The sequence below is a fragment of the Herpailurus yagouaroundi genome, unplaced genomic scaffold (genome assembly GCF_014898765.1).
Source record: "Herpailurus yagouaroundi ecotype Mexico unplaced genomic scaffold, PumYag 162, whole genome shotgun sequence".
NCBI classification, from domain to species: Eukaryota; Metazoa; Chordata; class Mammalia; order Carnivora; family Felidae; genus Herpailurus; species Herpailurus yagouaroundi.
This window is the reverse complement of record NW_024412403.1, coordinates 5,703,871-5,723,917: the sequence shown is the minus strand read 5'-3', so window position 1 is coordinate 5,723,917 and position 20,047 is coordinate 5,703,871. Positions and strand designations below refer to the sequence as shown.

Sequence of the window (20,047 nt, the reverse complement as noted above, 5' to 3'; positions counted from 1 at the left end):
ATCAGGAATGCAAGTGTTTTTACCTTCCAGGTGACTCTGATGCTCTGAGATGAGATGGGCTCCAGGTGGACTTCCTGAGGTGGGCCGTCAGGAGCTGTGAAGACCAAAGCCCACAGGCCCGTTAGAGCCGAGTTCCAGAGCCGACTGAAGTCTATACAACATGCAGGCCCAGAAGACGCCCCCCGCCCCCCACCACACCCCCCAGAAGCACAGAGAAACGTGTTTGCAGCTTCAGGAAGCAATTCAATTTGGCAGAGTCACTGGGTCCTAAATTTACCCCGTGTTTACCCAGTCCCAGGAACAATGAACCTTGGGGACCCGTCCTTCTGTCACCTCCTCACCACGCCTTTGACAACGTGATTAATAAACCCTAAGTCTGAGCAAGTTCACAGGTAAAACAGGAAGTTGAAAAACAGTATTTCTTTTATAAACCTCTGCAGTGGCTGTTGGAGCACCCTCTCTTTCCCTTGGAAGCTCGTGTTTAGTGACATGGTATTGGGGCCACGCAGGTTGTCCAGAGCTATTGGGGCAAAACAGAAAAATCAGGATTCGTCTGCCTTTGCGTCTCTTAGACAACTTCAGTTTTTCGCACTCTCTGATTAAAAAACTCTCGTCACCCAAAGTCTGTCGCCTTGGAAGGCAGGAGAAGCAAAGTTAAAGAGTCAAAGCGTGCAAGTCGCATCACCTTATTTTCAACGGTTGTAGAGATTCCGATTACGTTCCAGTTCCAGTCGGTCACCAGCATGAGCGACGTGCCGGCACTAAGCACACAGCGTAGAACTCAGAGGCGGAAAATATTTTTGTCCGCCGAGAGTTCACGTGTTATCAGAATGGCGAATGCACGCTCTGGGAGAAACACCACCGTACGGCAGACCAGATACTCAAGTGTCTTCTGAGAAGTGGAAGCAACTGGTAACCCAGGACTCAGAGGAAGAGACCCCCCTCGGGTGCAAACGTGCTGTCAGAATGACAATTCTGTGATCCCTGCTGAGCTGCGCAAGGGCCACATCTACGGACTTGGAGATGCCCCTTTGCAGCAGGGGAAGGAGCACGTGGCAGATAAGAAAGCAGAAACAGTGAATGTGAACTGAAGGGTTCACAATCAATGGCAGGGCTAAGATAAAGGTGACATTAGGGGAGAGGGGAGGTCAAGGGAAACCTGTTTCCCTTGATTCAGGAGAAGCGTGAGCCATACTCGGATGGAGTTGCCACGCTGGTGGGTGTTTTGGTCTTTCTTCCTGAGTTCAAATTCTGGCTGTTAACACTTAGTAGCTGTGTGGTGCTTTGCAGGTGACTTAATTCTCTGTTTCCCTCGTTATTTAATAGGACAATAAAATGCATGTCCTAGGATTGCTATGAAAATCATGGACTCTGTAAATACAAGCAATAATAGTTATTGCCATTGAGTGTTTTGCATAAGGGGAAGTAAAGGGGGAAATTCACACAATGAAAAGAAAAGGTACACTTGAAGGAACAACGTGTGAGCACAGCCGCAAGGGCTCTATCAGGAGCAGAGGTGGTAGGGGTCCCAGGGGGCATCGGAGCAACCACCTCCGGGTGGGAGGAGGGAAGAAAGAATGGGGATGCTTTCAGGGGACTTGCTGGGCGAGGGAAGCAGGCTCAAACCTGATTGCATTTTCCCGGCTAAATCATAAGAGGCAAGGTCAGGAAATCAGAATTGGAGCAGGAAGGAGGGCCATGGGCTTTAGGAACACACAGGCTTGAGGAATGGCCTGCGGAAAAGCGTGCCCCATACAGCACAGAGGAGCAGGGACCCCCAGTTTGGCACATGAACATGACATGGGGAGAAGCTCACGTGTGGGCCTTCATGAGGCCACCGACAGGTGCAGACGGAGCGTGCAGGTGGGCTGGGGTGAGCAGTACACTGGGCAGGAAGAAGCTGGCACCCAACTTCTACTGGAGGACGGACAACAGGACCCTATGACTCCATACAGGGGGGAGAAGCGGGGGTAGGGAGCTGACTCCAGAGGCCAGGGCTGGTGGGACCAGGAGAGAGTAAGAATGCCAAGAGGGCAAGACGATTTTCCAGAAAAAATGGTTCATCGCGTTTTAGAAATATGAACCTGGAGGGAATTGGAGATACTGGGTGTGCAATGAGCAGCTGGAAATGTTTACAAGGGCCGGGGGAGAGAGAGAGTAGGAGTTGAGTCTGCACTTGGCTTCCTTCCCCCATGCCTCCTTCCGTCCTGCTCACGCCAGCCCTGAGATCTGCCCTGCGGGTCTCCTTTCTGTGCTTGGTCGGCCGCTGTCCCCACGGAGGCTCTCAGCCTCACCCGACAGCCTGCTTCAGCCCCTCACCTATGGCTGGTGCCAGTTTCAAAGGGGACATGGGCCGAGAGCAGCCTTCAAACCACTCAGTCATCATGCTGGCCTCCCTGTGTTCTGTGTCCTGGGTCTTGCCTCCTTCTGCACGCTTCCATTCTGCACCCCCATCCCCCACACACCCTCGTGTCTCAGCTGCCACCAACATCTCAGTGGAACCCAACCACATCTGCCCTAGGCAGATCTGACCTTCTCCCCTGGAGCTTTCTTTTCCCTCTGTCAGTGTTGCCTGCCTGCACCTGTGTGATGCCCACAGTGCACCCCATCTCAGCATCGGGACCGTCACAGTCACTGTGGTGCTGGGCACACACGTAGACTGTCTTCCCCTAGCGGACTCTAAGCTGAACAGCCTCCCGATCCGGGTCCAGAGCAACCCGCTTTGAAGGGGAAAGAAACGTGCAGACACTGAAACAAAGAGCACAGTTCGCTCTCCCCAGCAGGTCATGGGGACGGTTGGTTCGCCATGGGTGCTGTGGCCTCTTGGATCCATCGATGATCCTCCAGTGAAAGGAATGTGCTAGCACTGAAGGGGACTCCAGAGCAGGGACCAAGGGAGGGACTGGCCTCCAGCCACCTGCCATAATGGTTGTCATAGCTCTGCACCTAGATTCTGCTCACAGGGTCAGGCCTTGAATGCAGGAGCCTTCGACAGCAGCTCCAACGAAAACCCGTGGGACAGGTTTCTCCCACATTGATGAATCTGTGGTCATCAGGAAGCACGGGGTTCGAGCCTAAAAATCCTTCTTGGAAAAATTACTTTGAGGTCTGACAGCTATATACTGGTGCTGAATTATTTTAATTTAATTGTGCTACATCGAATTTCATGAGGATCCCATTTGAGAGGCACAGGAGGCAGTGTGGGGACAGCCCCGCATTCTGCGTCCTCTGGGTGTGTCTGGGCCGTGGCCTGTGGTGTCGTGGCACACAGTCTCAGGCTTCACATCCTTGACGACATGTAGTCAGGCTTAAAAACAAAGATGTGAGGACAGTGTTTATAAAATGGCCTGGATTTTATCAGAAAACATGAAGTCAATGATGCAGTCATGAACTGGGGAGGATTTGTTTTTCCAGGCTGGTCCCTTACTCTCCGAAGGCACCCCCCCCCGCAACGGTCCCTGTCTCTAGGACAGACCTGACCATGTTTAAGAACATGGCACCTTTTTATGTAGCCTAGTGGTTTGTTAGTAACTCATTTATTGGTTGGCCTATTCTCTGAAGGGAATGGTTTCTGACCTCCCCTCTCTTAAAAATAAAGTGATAGAAGGGTGCCTGGGTGGCTCAGTCGGTTAAGCGTGTGACTCAGCTCAGGTCATGATCTCATGCTCCGTGAGTTCAAGCCCCACGGTCTGGCTCTGTGCTGACAGCTCGGAGCCTGGAGCCTATTTCGGATTCTGTGTCTCCCTCTCTCTGCCCCTCCCCCTGCTCATGCTCTCTCTCTCTCTCTCTCTCTCTCAAAAAATAAATAAACATTAAAAACAAACAAACAAAGTAATAGAAAAAAAAAAGACAAGGGAGGAAAGAACAACCTACACACACACACACACACACACACACACACACACACACACACACATTAGCGCCACGCCCAATTAAACTAGGACGCATTTTTGGTTTTTTGAGCATTGAATTTTCCACTCTAAGTTTCTAAAGCATTATAGGAAAAACCTTTATTGAAAAAATTTGGGGGCGCCTGGGTGGCGCAGTCGGTTGAGCGTCCGACTTCAGCCAGGTCACGATCTCGCGGTCCGTGAGTTCGAGCCCCACGCCAGGCTCTGGAGCCTGTTTCTGATTCTGCCCCTCCCCCCCTCATGCTCTCTCTCCCTCTGTCCCAAAAAAAAATAAATGTTTAAAAAAAAAAAATAAAAAAAAAAAAAAAAAGAAAAAATTTGTCTGCTTTTGGAATTTGCATGCTTTCCTGAGCTGTAATTAGCCCCTGGGTCTTCATCTCATGGCAAACAGATGATTTCTGTAATCCAAGGCAGTTATAATCCAAGGCAGATTGAAATCCCAAATGCTGAAAGTATTCAAGATCAACCATTAGGTCCTCATTTGTTTAACTAACATCTGACATTTAAGAATTTATGTACATGCTCTTGAACTGAAGCTATCACTATATATAGAAAGCATAGTTTCTTCTTTTTCTAGCTTTTTCTTGCAAGCTGGGAGGTAAGAATTAAGAATGAATGTGATTTTTCAAAACAAACACTCTTTGTATTTCTATAGAAGCCCAAACTGTTCAATCTGCAAAACGATAGTAAGTGAAAATGATATTTCAGTTCCTCATGTTTTTCCTAGGCAAGGCAGCCTTTACTAATTCTGTCTGGCTCAAGACACTATGATGACGGACCCTTCCTAACTTCCAGACATGCAGACCTCTGCTCTTGATTTCCTCTTACGGGCACCAGGGCTGGCCTCTCATCCCTGCCTCCTGACACAGCCCCTCTCCCTCATCCTGCTAACCTGACCCCTTGTGGCTCTCAATGGACAGTCTCCACAGACAGTCCTCTCTCTCACTTCCCATCAGCAGATACCAAGACTCCAGCTATGGCACACCCCTGCACCCTCAGAATATTCTCTCCTCCACAAAGCCATCTCCTGGCTTTATTCAGACTCTTGGAACCAAATCAATCATTTAATGTGGCTGAACCATCCCAGTGGGAATCTGTTCCAAGTTTCCACCTCTGGTTCCCTTATTGGGGAATTTACTGAGGGCTTACTCTGCACAGGTCCAAAACTAGGCAAGGACTAGGTATAAAAATGGGTTTAAGAAATGTCCAAGTCGGGGGGCATCTGGGTGGCTCAGTGTATTGAGTGTCTGATTCTTGATCTCAGCTTAGGTCATGATCTCCAGGGCCTGAGTTCAAGCCCCGCGCTGGGCTCCATGCTGGGCATGGAACCTACTTAAGAAAAATAAAAAAATAAGGAAAAAAAATGTCCGAGGGGCAACTGCACAATTCTATCACACATTCACTTCTGATGGAGGTATTGGGCATGAGAGCAATGTTCTTTGCTGGGAGAAGGAGACAAAGACAGTGTTTAATAAAAATCAAATTAAACAAAGAACAGTTGACCCCTACATGGGAAAAAATGGAATTCATTTAATAACTATTTATCAAGTGAATAGTTTATTAATTTAACTTTTTAACTTAAGACTTATTATGTGCCAAACAGTATTCTAGGTGGCTGGGATGCAGCAATGAACCAAACAGGCAACTATTCCTGACCTTGTGGGAGGGACTAAAAATAGCTCATAAACAAAATAAATTGGTAGATTATATGCTATGTGGATGGCGAGTGATGCTATTTTTAAAAAATGAGAATGTTGAGGGAGGGAGGGGACCTAGTATGCTTGAGCAGGCAGTGGGTTAGACCAAACACCTGAGGAGGTGTGGGAGGAGGGGGAAGAACATGCCAAACCATTCTAGAACATTCTAGGTTAGCCAGGGAGTGACTATAGGGCATGGATGAGGGACAGCGAGGCAGCCAGTGATTTGTTTGGTTTAATTCTCAAAGCCTTTCAGTGGAAACTGAAGAAAAAAGACAGCCATGGGGGCAGATGGCTAAAGGCTCAGCGGCAGGGCGTGTCTGGTTCTTCCCTGTGGGCAGACGCTGTGCACTTGACCGTCTTCTGGAAGAACACGGTTGATGCCACACTGGGTCCTACTGTGCACTGACCTTCATGCATACTGTTACACGTGGATGCCTTTTATTCCTTAAGCCCTCATCATATCCTCTCCCTCTCAGCCCCCAGCTCAGCACAAAGAGGACACTCTTCCTCTGGATCACATCTTGCTTCTCTGGACTGTGATCAAGGCCGATGCCCAGGGCTGTTAACTTAGCACCAGATCCAATGGAAACCCAACGACTCCATGTGGTGACCCTTCCGTCATCCTGACCTTCTCTCCTCTGGTGCATCTGGAAAAAATTCAGTGGTTTCTCCGCGAGCTCCTGCATATCTGAACTTCTGCATTCTATGGGCAGTTTCATAACGAAGACGGTGAAGGGATCAGCCACCCAACCTCGGGCACCGGCGCTGGTGACACATAGCGTTCGGAGCACAGCTGCTAACGGGGAAGCTGGTCTTGGGTGAGGGTCAGCTGTGGACGTGACGCGACGATCGGTGTTGAAGGAACTTGGTAAGACGGTGCGCCTCCGGTCCATTAGATCTAATCCCATTAACTCTTGCCTGTGTCCCTACTTCCTCTCTCTCCTTCTGCTCTCTGAGGGCCTAGAGGCTGCTGAGGGAAGTCAGGAAGACAGCTCTAGACAGTGAGACCCCTGATGCATGTCAAGCATATACCAGGGTGTCTGACAAACGCATCTGTGAGCCCTCACATGAAAACACACTTGGGACTGTGGCATTGGAACCGTGCTATTTTCTAATGTTGGGTAAGGACACTGCGTAGGTGGCAGTGACACCTTCTGCACTAAGCTTTGTGACGGAAGATACAGCAGGAGTCCAGAACCCACATTCCCACCACGGCCTAAATTAGGGATCTGTAAACTTTTAAAACAATTTTATTTATTAATACTTTTGAGAGAGAGAGAGAGCGCACAAGTGGGGGAAGGACAGAGAGAGAGGGAGACACAGAATTGGAGTTGGAGACTCCAGGCTCCAAGATGTCAGCACGGAGCCCGATGCAGACCTTGAACTCACGAACCGTGAGATCATGATCTGAGCTGAAGTTAGGCACTTAGCCAACTGAGCCCCCAGGTGCCCCTGGGATCTATAAACTTTTTACGTAAGGGGACAAGTAGTAAATATTTAGGCTTTGCAGGCCACAGGAAGTCTCTGTGACATGTTCTTCTTTTTAAGATGAAAAACCTATTCTTAGCTTGAGGGTTGTAAGTGGGATTTGGCTCATGGGCTGTAATTTGCTGAACCGTTACATGAAAGAAGGGTGGGGCGATGATGAACTCAGGGGAGCATATGGTCAGCCTCAAGGTAACCTCTGTACCCTTGGCCCCAGCTGATTCTTGACAAGCAGGCACTCAAGAGGAACCGTTACTACATTTTGATCTGAGTTTTCCAGATTTTAAAAACTGACACCTAAATTCAAAGATTGGCACGCTAATAGGCAGACCCAAGCCGAACACACACTCGGGCCTGCTGTGCTGTGGGCTGCAGTCTGTGACCGGGAACAAGGCCCAGCCCATCAGGACAGGGTCAGGAATCTCAGGCTGCTGGCTCTGGTGATTCCCGTGTCTTAGCTGGTGCTCGGGCACGTGTGGCTTCCTCTTCCTCCGCCTTCCAGCCCTTCCCTTTTGCCTTTCTCTACTTTTCTTCTTTTATTTTTTTTAATCTTTACTTATTTTTGAGAGAGAGAGAGAGAGAGAGAGAGAGAGAGAGAGAGAGAGACAGAGAGACAGAGTGCGAGTGCGAGAGGAACAGAGACAGAAGGAGACGTAGACTCCGAAGCAGGTTCCAGGCTCTGAGCGTCAGCCCAGAGCCCGACGAGGGGCTTGAACTCACAAACCGTGAGATCATGACCTGAGTGACGAAGCTTGACCAACTGAGCCACCCAGGTACCCCTCTCCTTTTCTCTCCTCATGAGGCCCTTCAAAGCTTCAGTGCAAATACATCCTCATCGCACACACAGGGGGTTCACCGTTACACCCACTCTAACACAATCCTGTGAGGCATCTTCATGAATATTCCTCAAGGCATCGGCCTTGATCACAGTCCATCAGAATTCCATGAAAGGTATGGGATTCCATGAAAGGCTGGCCTTGTGCCAGCCACACATGAAGAATGAGACCTGAGCAGCGTGTAGCCCCTGATGATGAGGGGGGTCACGGCATCATCCGGGACACTGAGCTCCATGGAGAAATGAGGATATGCCTCAAGGGCAATTGACAGAAGGATTCCTACTTGTGCTGGGGAGGAGCACTGATGTCATCCAGGGAGACGGGAACTTGGTTGCCCTTCCAGACAGAGGACTCAGCACACATGCAGAGAATGGCAGGTGGGGGGCAGGAAAGGGCCAGAGGAAGCCGAGTGTAGCTTCCAAGTACAGGGGGTGTGGGGAGACCGGACCTAACTAACCACCTCCCCGACTCATGTCCCCACCCAGGTAGGTACCGACCGATGTCCCCCGGGACCTCAGACTTGGGCAATGCCTCCCCATAAAGATGAGTGGCTCTACAGATTCCGGAAGTTTCCATCTGAGGATTCTTACTGCCTGAGAGGTGGCCTCTTTTTTTTTTTGAGGGGAAAGGGGCCGCTAAAGATGGTCATCTGGAGATGACAGTATCTCCTAGAAGATGAGCCTTTGGGTATCCCTGCTGGGAAGCGGCAGCAACCTGCGGCCACCGCAGGCAATTCTGACGAGGGCATCTTTGGTCAGGATGGTTGCCTTTCTTCCTACGTGAGTTCGCATGTGAGAAAACCCGCTTTGTTTCTTCCTTTATTTTTTAAATGTTTTTTTAATCTATTTTTGAGAGAGAGAGCATGCAGACAAAGGTGGGGCAGAGAGAGAGGGGGACAGAGGATCCGAAGCAGCTCTGTGCGGACGGCAGCGAGCCTGACGTGGAGCTCCGGCTCGCGAACCGCGAGATCGTGACCTGAGCAGAAGTTGGACGCTCAACCGAAGGAACCACCCAGGCTCCCTTGAGAAAATCTGCTTTTTAAAATTCCAGCCACAAAACCTATGCGCCCAGACAAAGCCAAATTCTGTTTTGAAGCTTCACTTTGTTCTACCTGCTCCTCTCCTTGCATCTTCCCTTCGCTCATCTGAATAGTAAATGAGCGAGGCTGGCGGAAAGGAGCAGCCGACAGCAGCCAGCGTGCAGGTAAAATCCAAGAGGCCGCCCTGGAAGCCAAGGAGGTGGCTTCTGCATCTGAGCGTCTGCAGAGATGCTGGGAATCTGTACTGCAGGCCGGTGACCGGAGCGGCTGTTCGCCTGACCGCCCAGCCCGGAGGGACGCGCTGCCATGGCAACGGCCAGCTGCAGCAGAGGCCACGCAGAGCCAGAGAAAAGCAGCAGGATTCATAACGGCGATCAGGAAGGCAGCCCCAAAATGCACCAGGGGAAAATACAGTTTTCTTGAGACGGCTGTCAAGACGGGGCAGCGTTAGGAAGGAAGGAGAAGTTTGCACAGCGCGTCAAAGATTACATTTTGGGGACAGTGTGTCTTCCCTAAATATACGTGATGACATTCCAGGAAGTTAGTGGGTTGTTGAAATATTTAAATAAAATTCTATTTCTGCAGGAGCGTGTTGATGCACATTTCTCACTTGTTTGAGACCTACAGAGTGCTTTCACAGCCTGCCTTTTCCCCCCAATGACCCACACGGTTGGGGTCAGGAGGAGAAAGCCATCATTACATCTGTTTTGCAGATGAGCAATCACACCGAGTTTCTAAGTAATAGAAATGGCTCAGTCCCGGACACTCAAGCATAAAGCTATCCTATTGCCTGCCCTTAAAAACGGTTTTCAAGAACTGATGTGTTCCTGGGTTGAGAAAAAGTGCTCATCTCTAGTTCGGGAAGAGCTGTCCATTCCAACCCAGTATTGACAGAAGACGGTATTGACGTAATCAGAAGAATACATGTTTGCAATTTTTTTTTTGAGCCAGCAACCTTACTTCCTGGAATTTCACCTAAAAAAATAGACTTAAATGTCAAAAGATATACCAGAAAGGATGTTCATCACAGTGGTGTTTGTAGTAATAAGAAATGGAAAATTTCTTATTACTAATAATAAGATCTATCTTATTATCTAATAAGATCTATATAAGATCTAATAAGATACGATTTGTTAAGTAGATGGTGGAAGGTATCATTAGGAATCGCAGACGAGTACTCAAGGGTATACAAGAGTGATGTCCTTCCGGAAGGCCGCTAATGAGGGCCAAAGAGAAGTGCGTGGAAGGAAGAAAGTCAAGAACAGCCCTAATTCCCCCGGTGAAAGCTGGAACAGGTCTCCCGTGGACTCTCACTCATCTGGGGATGGTCCTCTTAACCCTGGTGATGAAGAAGGGATCTGAGACTACGTTTTCAACTTTATGGCAGTGGTGGGTAGTAGCTGATTATCTCCGATTTCAGGCAGAGAAAGAAAAGCTAGGTTTGGGGCTGGACACTCTTCCTCCCAAGAGATGAGCCTGGCCTTGATTCCTTAGTTTTCTTCCCCCCTCTCCTGCCAGGGGGTGGGCTGACAGTCAGCTTTCTCAGTCCTCTACAAACTGGTTAATTCACCCCCCGGTAGCCATGCATGTGGGGGAGCGTGCACACGTGTGTGTGTGTGTGTGTGTGTGTGTGTGTGTGTGTGTGATGACTGATTTACGAGGTGGTGTCGCCATGTTCACTAGTAGCTCTAGGTGGTGGGATTATGGAAGCGGTTTTACCTTCTACAAAATGCTGATCTCTAGCCTCTTAATTTCCTTTTTAAAAGTTTTTTTTGACATTTATTTATTATTAAGAGACAGAGAGAGACAGGGCATGAGTATGGGAGGGGCAGAGAGAGGGGGAGACACAGAATCGGAGGCAGGCTCCAGGCTCTGAGCTGGCAGCACAGAGCCCGACGTGGGACTCGAACCCGCGAATCTCGAGACGATGACCTGAGCCGAAGTCGGCCACTGAACCGCCTGAGCCACCCAAGAGCCCCTCGCCTCTTAATTTTCAACACTGACTATGAAATTCTTTGTAATAGGAAAAAGAACAGTAAAGTGTGCTATAGAAATATTGACATTTCTAGCCAACAAAATATCTCCTACCACTGTCCCCCCAACTCCTCACGCACAGAGTTTTCTTGCCATTTTCTACGGAAGCGATCCTCTCACACTTGGGCTGCGTAGGGCCTTGGGCAAGACATACACTCAAGGCTCTCCTGTCAGCCCGGACTCCACGCATCCAAACCAAGGAAGTGTAAAAATGGCAGCTTTTACAATTGTAAAAGTCAACTGTAAACAATTGTAAAAGTGGTCGTGCAGCTCTTTAAATATCACCAGATTGTTAGTCTTTTAGGTTTGCCTTTTTTAATTCTTGGATATGAGAACCCTGAACGAAGTCTTATTTGAAGAGCAGCGCCTTCAAAGCAGGAGGCAAGGTACTGCCCGCGTCTCTAACAGGGCCTGGCGCCACGGAGGGAACCCTTCAAAGGCCAGACACAGGCAAAGGCCTGATTCCTTGTTAGCTGCCTGAGCCCTGAGGGCCGGCTGGGGGGGCTCTGGGGTGTGGGCCTCGCCCGGTCACACGCACCTGCCTCGTCCGCGGTGATGGAGAGCTCGTTGCTGGGCTCGCTCTTGCCAATCCGGTTCTTGGCATACATGCGGATGCTGTAGGTGGAGGAAGGGTGGATATCAATGATGGTGGCCGAGTTCAGCTGAGGGGAAACATCTTTGGTTCTCTGAGCAGAATCCCAGGAGTCTTTTGGGTTTTGTTTTTCAAAAAAGAAGAGATAGAGACGTGAGTTTTTTTTCTCTGCCTTTGACAGTCCACAAGTAGGAATTAAACACACACACACACACACACACACACACACACACACACACACACACAGAAAGGAAGGAGGAAGGGAAGAAAGAAAAGTTAACAACTCTAAGTGAATTCTCAAAGCAATGCTCCCAGTGTGTTCCAGCGGGCTGGCCACCAGAGGGGGACATCATACTCTCGTTACCCACGCTGACGGGGACAAGGGCCGTGGGTGGCTGAGTCCGGGAGGACCTCTGAGGCAACCCCACCCGTGTACCGGTGGATATGAAGGAGGACAGTACACGCGGTAAAAGCACATGTCAGTGAGGCGGTAAACAGCTGTAGCAAGGCACTCATTGTACAGAACAGCAAAGGGGATTACGGTTCAGGCACTGCCTCCCGCCCCCCGCCCCCCAAATCCCTGGTTCTAAAAGGCATTTGAAGAGCAGAAAGACCTCTAGCCATATCAGATCCTTCCTTCTCCAGAAGCAGAGGGGTGAATGTGAAATACCTCCATAAACACGAATCTCAGTCTCCAGCGTCAACGTTTACTTTCAAAGAATTTATTGTAGGGATTCTTTTTCAACCACAGTAATATTAACAAGAACCCATGCCCTATGTGAAGAGGGAGCATTGGAGAGGTGACAGTTTGTACCTGCTGATATTTAGGCTTCAACCAATAAGGAGCAAACAATTCTTATTTCAGAAAACATTTCGGCGGTTGTTAAGGGCAGGGGGTGAGGGATCAAGAGATGGGATCAGTTGTGGGAGAAAAAAGACAGAAGGTGGAAGACAGAGATGACGCTTACGTACTCCCACAGCCCCCGGGGTCCCCTAGGGTGATGTTCGCTTGCAGGAACCTCACTGAGATTCTGCATTCCCTGCTGGATTCTGAGCTCCATGACAGCAGAGACCATGCTTGCCGTGTTCAATGCCGTGTCCCCAGTGTTTGCACAGTGCCTGATGCACAGCAGACAAGCCATGATTAAATGCATATTTAACAGGTAGATACATAAATGGCACACACACAGACCTCCGAGCCCTGGGTTCGTTTCCCCCTTCCACGTTAATGATGAGCACGGACGTTTAGAGGGCTGGTCTGCCTAAAGGTAGCCGTGAATGTTAAGAGGTCTTCTGGACCTTGTACCAAAATAGGTTTCTTCAAGGTGGCCTTGGAATGCTGTATCTCATCAGAGAACACAGCACAATGAATATCCACTGCACCTAAAAGGAAAACTGTCACTTGCGTCAAGAAGACTGAAGATAGAAGAACTCGGACGTAGAAGAAGCTGGTACAAAAATTCCAATGGTGGAAGGGAAGAGTGGGTTTCAACAGAGGAGCCCGAAGTGAGGGGATTAAGTGCCAGTGGCCTGACACGTAGACACGAGCCTTGTCCTGCAAGGAGAAAGCCAAGCCTTCTGGAGAAGACGTCTGGAACAAGAGAGGAACGCCCAGGCACTAGAAGGTGCAGAGAAAGTAGCTAACCAGCCCTGGGAGGAAGCAGATACTTGTGGTGGTTGATGGCTCTGCCCAGGGCCATGTGGAGGTTTCTGGAATTGCCAGGACGTGTCTGGGAGGTGGCCGAGAGCCCGAAGAGGCATAGTGACACCCACTGACCACCTCCTCCTCCTGCCAATCAATTCATGAGTAGTCCGTGGGGTCGTGGCCAAGGCCGGGGGTCATGGGCTGGAAGCAGAAGGTGTTTTTAGCTTCTTTCTTGTAGTTCTTACTCTTTCACAGAAAAAAGGATGATGTCAACGATCATGATTATTAGAATAAGGCTCAAAACAACACAGGGTGGGTTTTGAGCTGAAGGTCAAGAAGATGAGAAAGAATGTTTTATCCCGGAAGATTTGAAAGTAACCGAGTGGAGAGGGAGAAGAAAGCATAGTTCAATCCGCCAGACACCCTCTGGCAAATGATACAGCATCAAAGGAGGAATGAAAACAAGGGGGTGACTACCCAGGAGAAAAGAGTCGGGACAGGGCTTGGAAATGCGGCTTCTGATCTCAGACGCCGACGTGCGGACCGGCAGGACGTGGATTATTAGCAGACTGTGCTGGAGAATGTAACCCTGGGCGTTACAAACAACCACAGAGCGATCCTGGCACTTGGGAGGATGGAAATGCACACTGAAATGCAAATACAACTAGGAAGGGTTACCACGGACAAAATACAGAAACTTAGGGGTACGTCACAAACAGAAATGCAGGCTGGGGAATCTGAGAGGCCTGGGATGCAGGCATGAATGGAGAGTACTGACTGGTTAAGGGCACGGACGGGAAGAGGCAAGGAATGAAATTGTCAGGGGAATTTATCACGGGTCTCCCTGCCCAGTGGAGGAAGGGGACGGTGCTGTCCGGATGCAGAGAACGAACGCAGTGTAAGGAGGGTTTATAAGTCACGCTGGAAGATCGTTCACGAGGGACCATTTACCAAGGTGTGGGCTGGGCTACAGGAGCTTGCAGAGGTTGCTCACACTCCCAGCATCTAGCAAGAGTGTGGAGCTACTCCCTCTGCGTCGGGAGGGCCAAGGGATGGGACAGCGTGGTCGGAGTCCAGACAGGGCTGGAACCTCAGAAGAGGAGCCCAATAGAAGCTGCATACACAGAACGCAGCGGCTGCCAGGATCCTTGTCTGATCATTCTCTGTGCCTGGCACTGGGTGAAGCCAAGGGGAGGTCAGAGGGAAGAAAGTCTGTGTTGTGGTCTTGGAGGTCAGCCTCCCCGAGAAGGGCAGACGATGGGTTTGTGCGGCGGGTCAAGGCGGCAGCCAGAGAACAACCAGCGGCACAGGGAACTCGTGTTTGTGGAGTAGGACCTGGTCACCCAGCACCGTGCGGGGCAATTTACAAATGTGACTCCTGCAGTCCCCGAATGTGTGGGCACAGTGGAAACACCCTGGAGCTTTCTGACAATGGCACTTTCAGACCTACTGACGCAGAATCACCGGGTAATGGTGCCCAGGAACCTGTACTTTTAAAAAGCCTCTCTCTGGGGCGCCTGGGTGGTTAATTCTGTTAAGCATCTGACTCCGGCTCAGGTCACAATCTTGTGGACTGTGAGTTCGAGCCCCCTGTCGGGCTCTGTGCTGACAGCTCAGAGCCCAGAGCCTGCTTCGGATTCTGTGTCTCTTTCTCTCTCTGCCCCTCCCCTGCTTGCGCTCTGACTCTCTCTCTCTCTCTCTCTCTCTCAAAAATAAACATTAAGAAAAATTAAAATAAATGAAAATAAAAAGCCTCTCTCTGGGTCATTCTGATGCATGGCTAGAGTTTGGAGTCATTTATTTGGCTGAATTATTACAACATCCTGGTGAGGTAAGGATTTTTATTTTCATCGCGAAGGTCCAGAAACTCAGGCCATTGACACGGCCGCTCTGAGGTGGGGCTGGGCTTTGACCTCACCTGTGTTACCTTGAAGCTCCAGGTCATTTTCCTGTAGCATATCACCTCCACATATTCTCTGCAGAACACCTAATGAGATTGGGTTTCAATTTTCCAGACACGTGCTGAACATCTCTTATGTTCAGATGCAGGCTTTCTGACAAGTGTGTGACTTGGCTGACTGACAAGGAGTTTGGCCAAGTGCAAGAGAGGGGACTCTGGCCAAGAATAAATGTAGTGCCTATGGATATGTAGAACAAGGGTCCGGAGGGCTGTGCACAATGGTTTAGACAGGGCAGGTCAGAAGCGTTCTTGGAAAAAGTGTGCAGGGTTCCCTGACCTGCCCCAGAGAGATGGAGAAGTTCACAGTCATATTCCTGCCTCTGAAACTCCAAGCAATCCCTGTGGAAAAGGACTGAGGGAGCCCACAGGGACCAGGGTACTTGTACGGGATTAGGGATGCTCGCTGGGGAGCCCCACTTGGGGGTCCAACACCCTAAGTCAGGGGTCAGCAGATCACCAAGGACAAACCTAAGAAGGGTGAACTTGATCTAAAGAAGTGTTCGTTGTTAGAGGCCAAAGACCAGGAGGCATGACGGTGACCAGAAGGGCTTTTCTGCAGACAAAATGACACTAAATGCTTAAAAATTTAGAGGCAGCTCAGAGAAGGACCAGTTCCACTGCATTAGTTAATAGAAGGGAGACGTAGCACATAGGGAAAGCCTCTTTTGCTCTGTCTGCTCCATGGAGGAGAATGTTCTTGGGGTGAGAGGGAGAAGGGAGGCTGGAGAAAGAAGAAAGTTCTGGAAGACGGCACCTACCTGCATAAGAGAGTCTGTGCTTCCTGGGGGCTGGGTGGTTACATTCTGGGACAAGAGAGCATGCCAGGGCACTGGGGCCCGCTGGGCAATCTGTGGGGCACGGTGGAGGAGGAGATGGGTACCAGAAGAGGGGACGTGGGCACGAGGCAGGCTACCTTCCAAAGAGGGGAGGGAAGTGAGCTGCTGAGCTGGTAGCACACACAGAGCGAGATGCTGCAATTGTTTGGCGAGGGGCTTCTTTGTGTCCATCCGGAGGAGAAGCAACGGTCATTAGGAACCAAGTAACGTGGAAGACAAAGCAGCCAGTGGAACTGGTTGAACTACACGAAGAGAACTTGATGACACTGGCATGGCCAGACTGAGATGGTCGGGAGGGTGTCGCAGGAGACACCAGTAAGGGGACTTGGGATATTTTGTTTTTCCTGCTAAACAGAAAACCAAGAGAGTCATCTGCCTTCAAATCCTGGAAGGGATAGCATTTGACCAAAGGTTTCAGGGGTGGGAAGAGGGCCACCGGACTCAGGAAGGTCTGTGTTGGTGCAAGAAATGTGAGAATTCTGACAGTCGTGGCTGGGCCAAGGCAGAATGGTGCTTCCTTGGGGCTAGTGAGTTCCCACTGCTGGGACTGTCCAAGCACAGATGGAATGATGGCTTGCAGGGACCTGCTCTGTTAAGAACACAAAGTACAGCCATACGTAAATTAACAAAGAGTAGAGGAAAGTGCCTTTTGGGTGTGATTTCAGTGCTTAAAACAGAGAATGAGAATCAACACGCTAACAAATGTTTACTACAAGTCTCATTTGTATGATGCTCGCTGTGGGGGATGCAGGCTCATAGCACAGGGCTGCAGGGGGATTGCAGGGGTCCCCCAGGGGGTCAAGAGAGCCCTCAGAGGGACAACTTCCCAGCAGGGGAGACGGATCTTAAATATCTTCCCAGTAGAGGATCCAGGTACTAAGAAGCAGTCAGAAGCCGACCAAATGTTCCAAGGCGTTTAGGATGCTCTATGAGTAGACAAAGGAGCACACTACAAAATGGGTGGTCAGGGAAGGCTTCCTGGAGGAAGTGACATTTAAGCTGTGATTTGAAGGACCAGTTTTCTATGTACGCAGCCTTAAATTAACTATCTTAAATTATGGTTGTCCCTTTCATACACCCAAAATCTAATGTGGAGGCAACAAATACGAGAAAAGCCCAGACCAACATGCTTTTTTTACAGCAGTGGGTACAGTTACTGCCAGCTGCCAATGCAGATCTTCTGTCCAGGCCTTTCGCACTGAAAGAGGTGGACGGTCTGGAGGGCCCTCCTGGAAATCTGAGGTCATGGAGTCCGGGTTTCTCCCTAGTGACTCTCCTGGGACGCATTCTACGTCAAACTGGGTTCACCGCGCTCCAGGGCTGCGTGAACATCTCAGCCACCCACCAGGCTGGTCCTGTGTGTGGCTGAAAGAGAGTATGACAGATGGATGGAAACTGACTGCAGCCACATCACAGAGAAGGAGCTCTCCTACCTGCGTGATGTAGAGCCCGATCAGTTTGTAATTTGGAAATGCCGTGGAGAGGATTCTTAGATTTGGGTCGCAAGTAAATTAAGTGCCACCATTATTCACTGAGTGCCCCCAACATGACAGGCACCATGCTAGATGTTGGGACCTAGGGGCACACGATCCCAGAGTTCCTGCCTTCAGGGAACTTATGGGGAGCGCTGGGGGGTGCACTGAGGACTCTTAAATGGGGGACACCGATGGTTTTGGAGGCATTCGATTCATATGCACTGGGTGCACGCTAGAGTAAGAGTGAAAGCTGCTATTTAATAGAGGTTTTCCATCTGCCAGACACAGGGGCAAGTGTTTTAAAGCAGCTCCCGTCTTTAAAGAGTATTCACCAAATACACATTGGGCGCCCACAGCATGCTGGGTGCTGTGCTAGGTGTTGGGGAAACGGGTTGGGGGAAACTCAATCTGGTGGCACGGGGACTTCCAGCCCAGTGAAGATGGCACACCCACCAGCAAGTCACACTTGCAATGGCCCTCATCCCACGGAAGGTGGCATTTGTGGTAGCAGGGCTTAGAACTTCTCGGTGGGCAAAACGCAACCCACGACTGTGTCATAAAAGTGTCAGTCCTCCCTAAGGTCATTGACAAATCTGATGCAATCCCAGCAGCAATGCCAAAAATATTTTTATGGAGCTAGACAGGTTGATGCGATGGCTCCGTGTGTAGAAAGCTAATAAGACACTGAAAGGAAAAGTCGTAAGGGTGAACCAGGGCCACCAGAAGTTGAACCACAAAGCCTGCGTGACTACCGCAGTCTAGTGCCGAGGCAGAGATGGACAAAACGGTGGCATTGACTAGAAAGTCCAGAAAGAGACACAGGTGCACGTGGAAAGCCAGGGGGCGATAAAAGTGACATCTGAAACCAGTGGGGAAAGGTGGGCTTTTTAGTAAATCATGTTGGGGCAGGAGGATTCCCATCTGGGAAAAGGTCAAAGTAGAGACAAATCTCCCAGCATACCCTGGAATCAACTCCAAATGGATTAGAGATCTCAATTTTAAAGAGCAACAGAAAGAAACCATACACGTAGGAAGCAGGGGGTTTTATATGGTTTTATAGCCCGGCTGTAGAGAACAGCTTTTCTAACTTGACTCGACATCCAGATGCGATAAAAGGAAATGTTGATAAACGTGGGAACAGAAAACACAAACAAACTGCCCACCACAGCCCAGCCAGGAAAGAAAGGAGATGATGCTCTAGGAGCACGCGAGCGGGAGGCCAGAAATGCGTCCTTGCAGAGGTGACGTGAGGAGTGGGGTCTAAGGAGCAGGTGGGGGTAAGCATGGGAACCGTGTGGTCCAGGGAAGGGGGGCGGTTCTCCAGCCGGAGGACAGCTTGCGACCTTTGAAGGACTCATCACAGGGAGAGGTTGTGGTGTCCCATGTCACAGAGAGCAATGCTGAGGGCAGGGGACGAGCGAAGGCACACGGCCAGGTAGAGACAGGGCCAGCGGCGGAGCCAGGACTGGTTGTGCAACCACTGGACCATCACCGGCACCTGGACACCGGCACCGAGGCACTGACCCTGCTGTCCTGGGAGCCCGCCTGGGGACCCACGCCAAGAGCACAGAAGCCCGGGGTCTGGCAGTCAGTGCTGGGCCAGAGGCTGGCGGGGCCATCCCTCCCCCGCCCAGGACTCTGTGGACTGTCCCCATGATGTGCGTGTGCGTTTCTCTGGAGAGCTCACTGTTACCATCAGTTTCGGGGCCACTCTCTGCTAGGCACATGCTGGCTTCACTAAGGAGTGTTTCCTTTCCTTCAAGACGGGCAGGGCGGACCTTGGGATCCCTGGGCTCCTTCCTGACCTAGGTCTTTAGAACAAACGCAGGGCCTCCTTGCTTCCTTTTGGCCCTGGAAACCCGTTTCTCCCAGTTCCTGAAAGAGCCCTGTTTGGGCCAGCACCGTCTCCAGCCTGCTCGCCGTCACTGTGCCCCCGCCTCCAGCCTGCGCTGGCTGTCCTATCCGCTGATGACAGTGCCCCAGGCAGCCATGGAGGGCCTCTCCCGAAGCCCCCCCGGGCCCCATGCACGCATGGCTCACTGCCAGGTCTCTGTTGGGACTCTGGGTCACAAGCTGCTCTAGCGTGCTTCCCAACCCAGCTGCGCACTGCAAGTCTCAAGTGCTGTTTCTAAAATCCCCGTTCTTGGGGGTTCTTAGCGTTCACGCGTTGCTTCGGGGACACTCCACCCTCGGCCGTCCTTTCCAGCTCCTGCCACCCTCTCGTCCTGCCCCTTGCTCACTCGTCCTGAAGCATTCCTCACTCGCGACCTGCCTCCGGCTGCCCCGAGCTTTGGTTGTCACCAGGGTCTCAGCTCAAAAGATACCGTGCAGGTCACGGACAGTGTCACCTAAAGTCTGGTGGCCGGAAACAATAAGGCTATGCGTGGTCTGCGAGGAACTTGTTAACCCTACACATGCTGGCGAGGCTCTGATTCCTCTTATGAGAGGCAGGAAAAGTTCCCGCCAGAGGCCGCAGTGAGGTAGGTGTTCTCCCCTCGGCCTGATGGATCGTAAAGTTCCAAGTGACCCTGGCA

General features: G+C 50.6%; 1 protein-coding gene across 1 annotated transcript in view; it reads right to left on the bottom strand.

Moving 5' to 3' along the window:
* The window catches only part of DSCAM (DS cell adhesion molecule), a 665,388-nt gene that overhangs the window by 116,467 nt on the left and 528,874 nt on the right, over nt 1-20,047 (bottom strand). Inside the window, exons 15-16 of the mRNA XM_040484971.1 lie at nt 11,544-11,711; nt 24-94 (exon numbers count right to left, since the gene is read on the bottom strand). Coding sequence (XP_040340905.1) covers nt 24-94; nt 11,544-11,711 — 239 coding nt within the window. The remainder of the gene's footprint in view (nt 1-23; nt 95-11,543; nt 11,712-20,047) is intronic.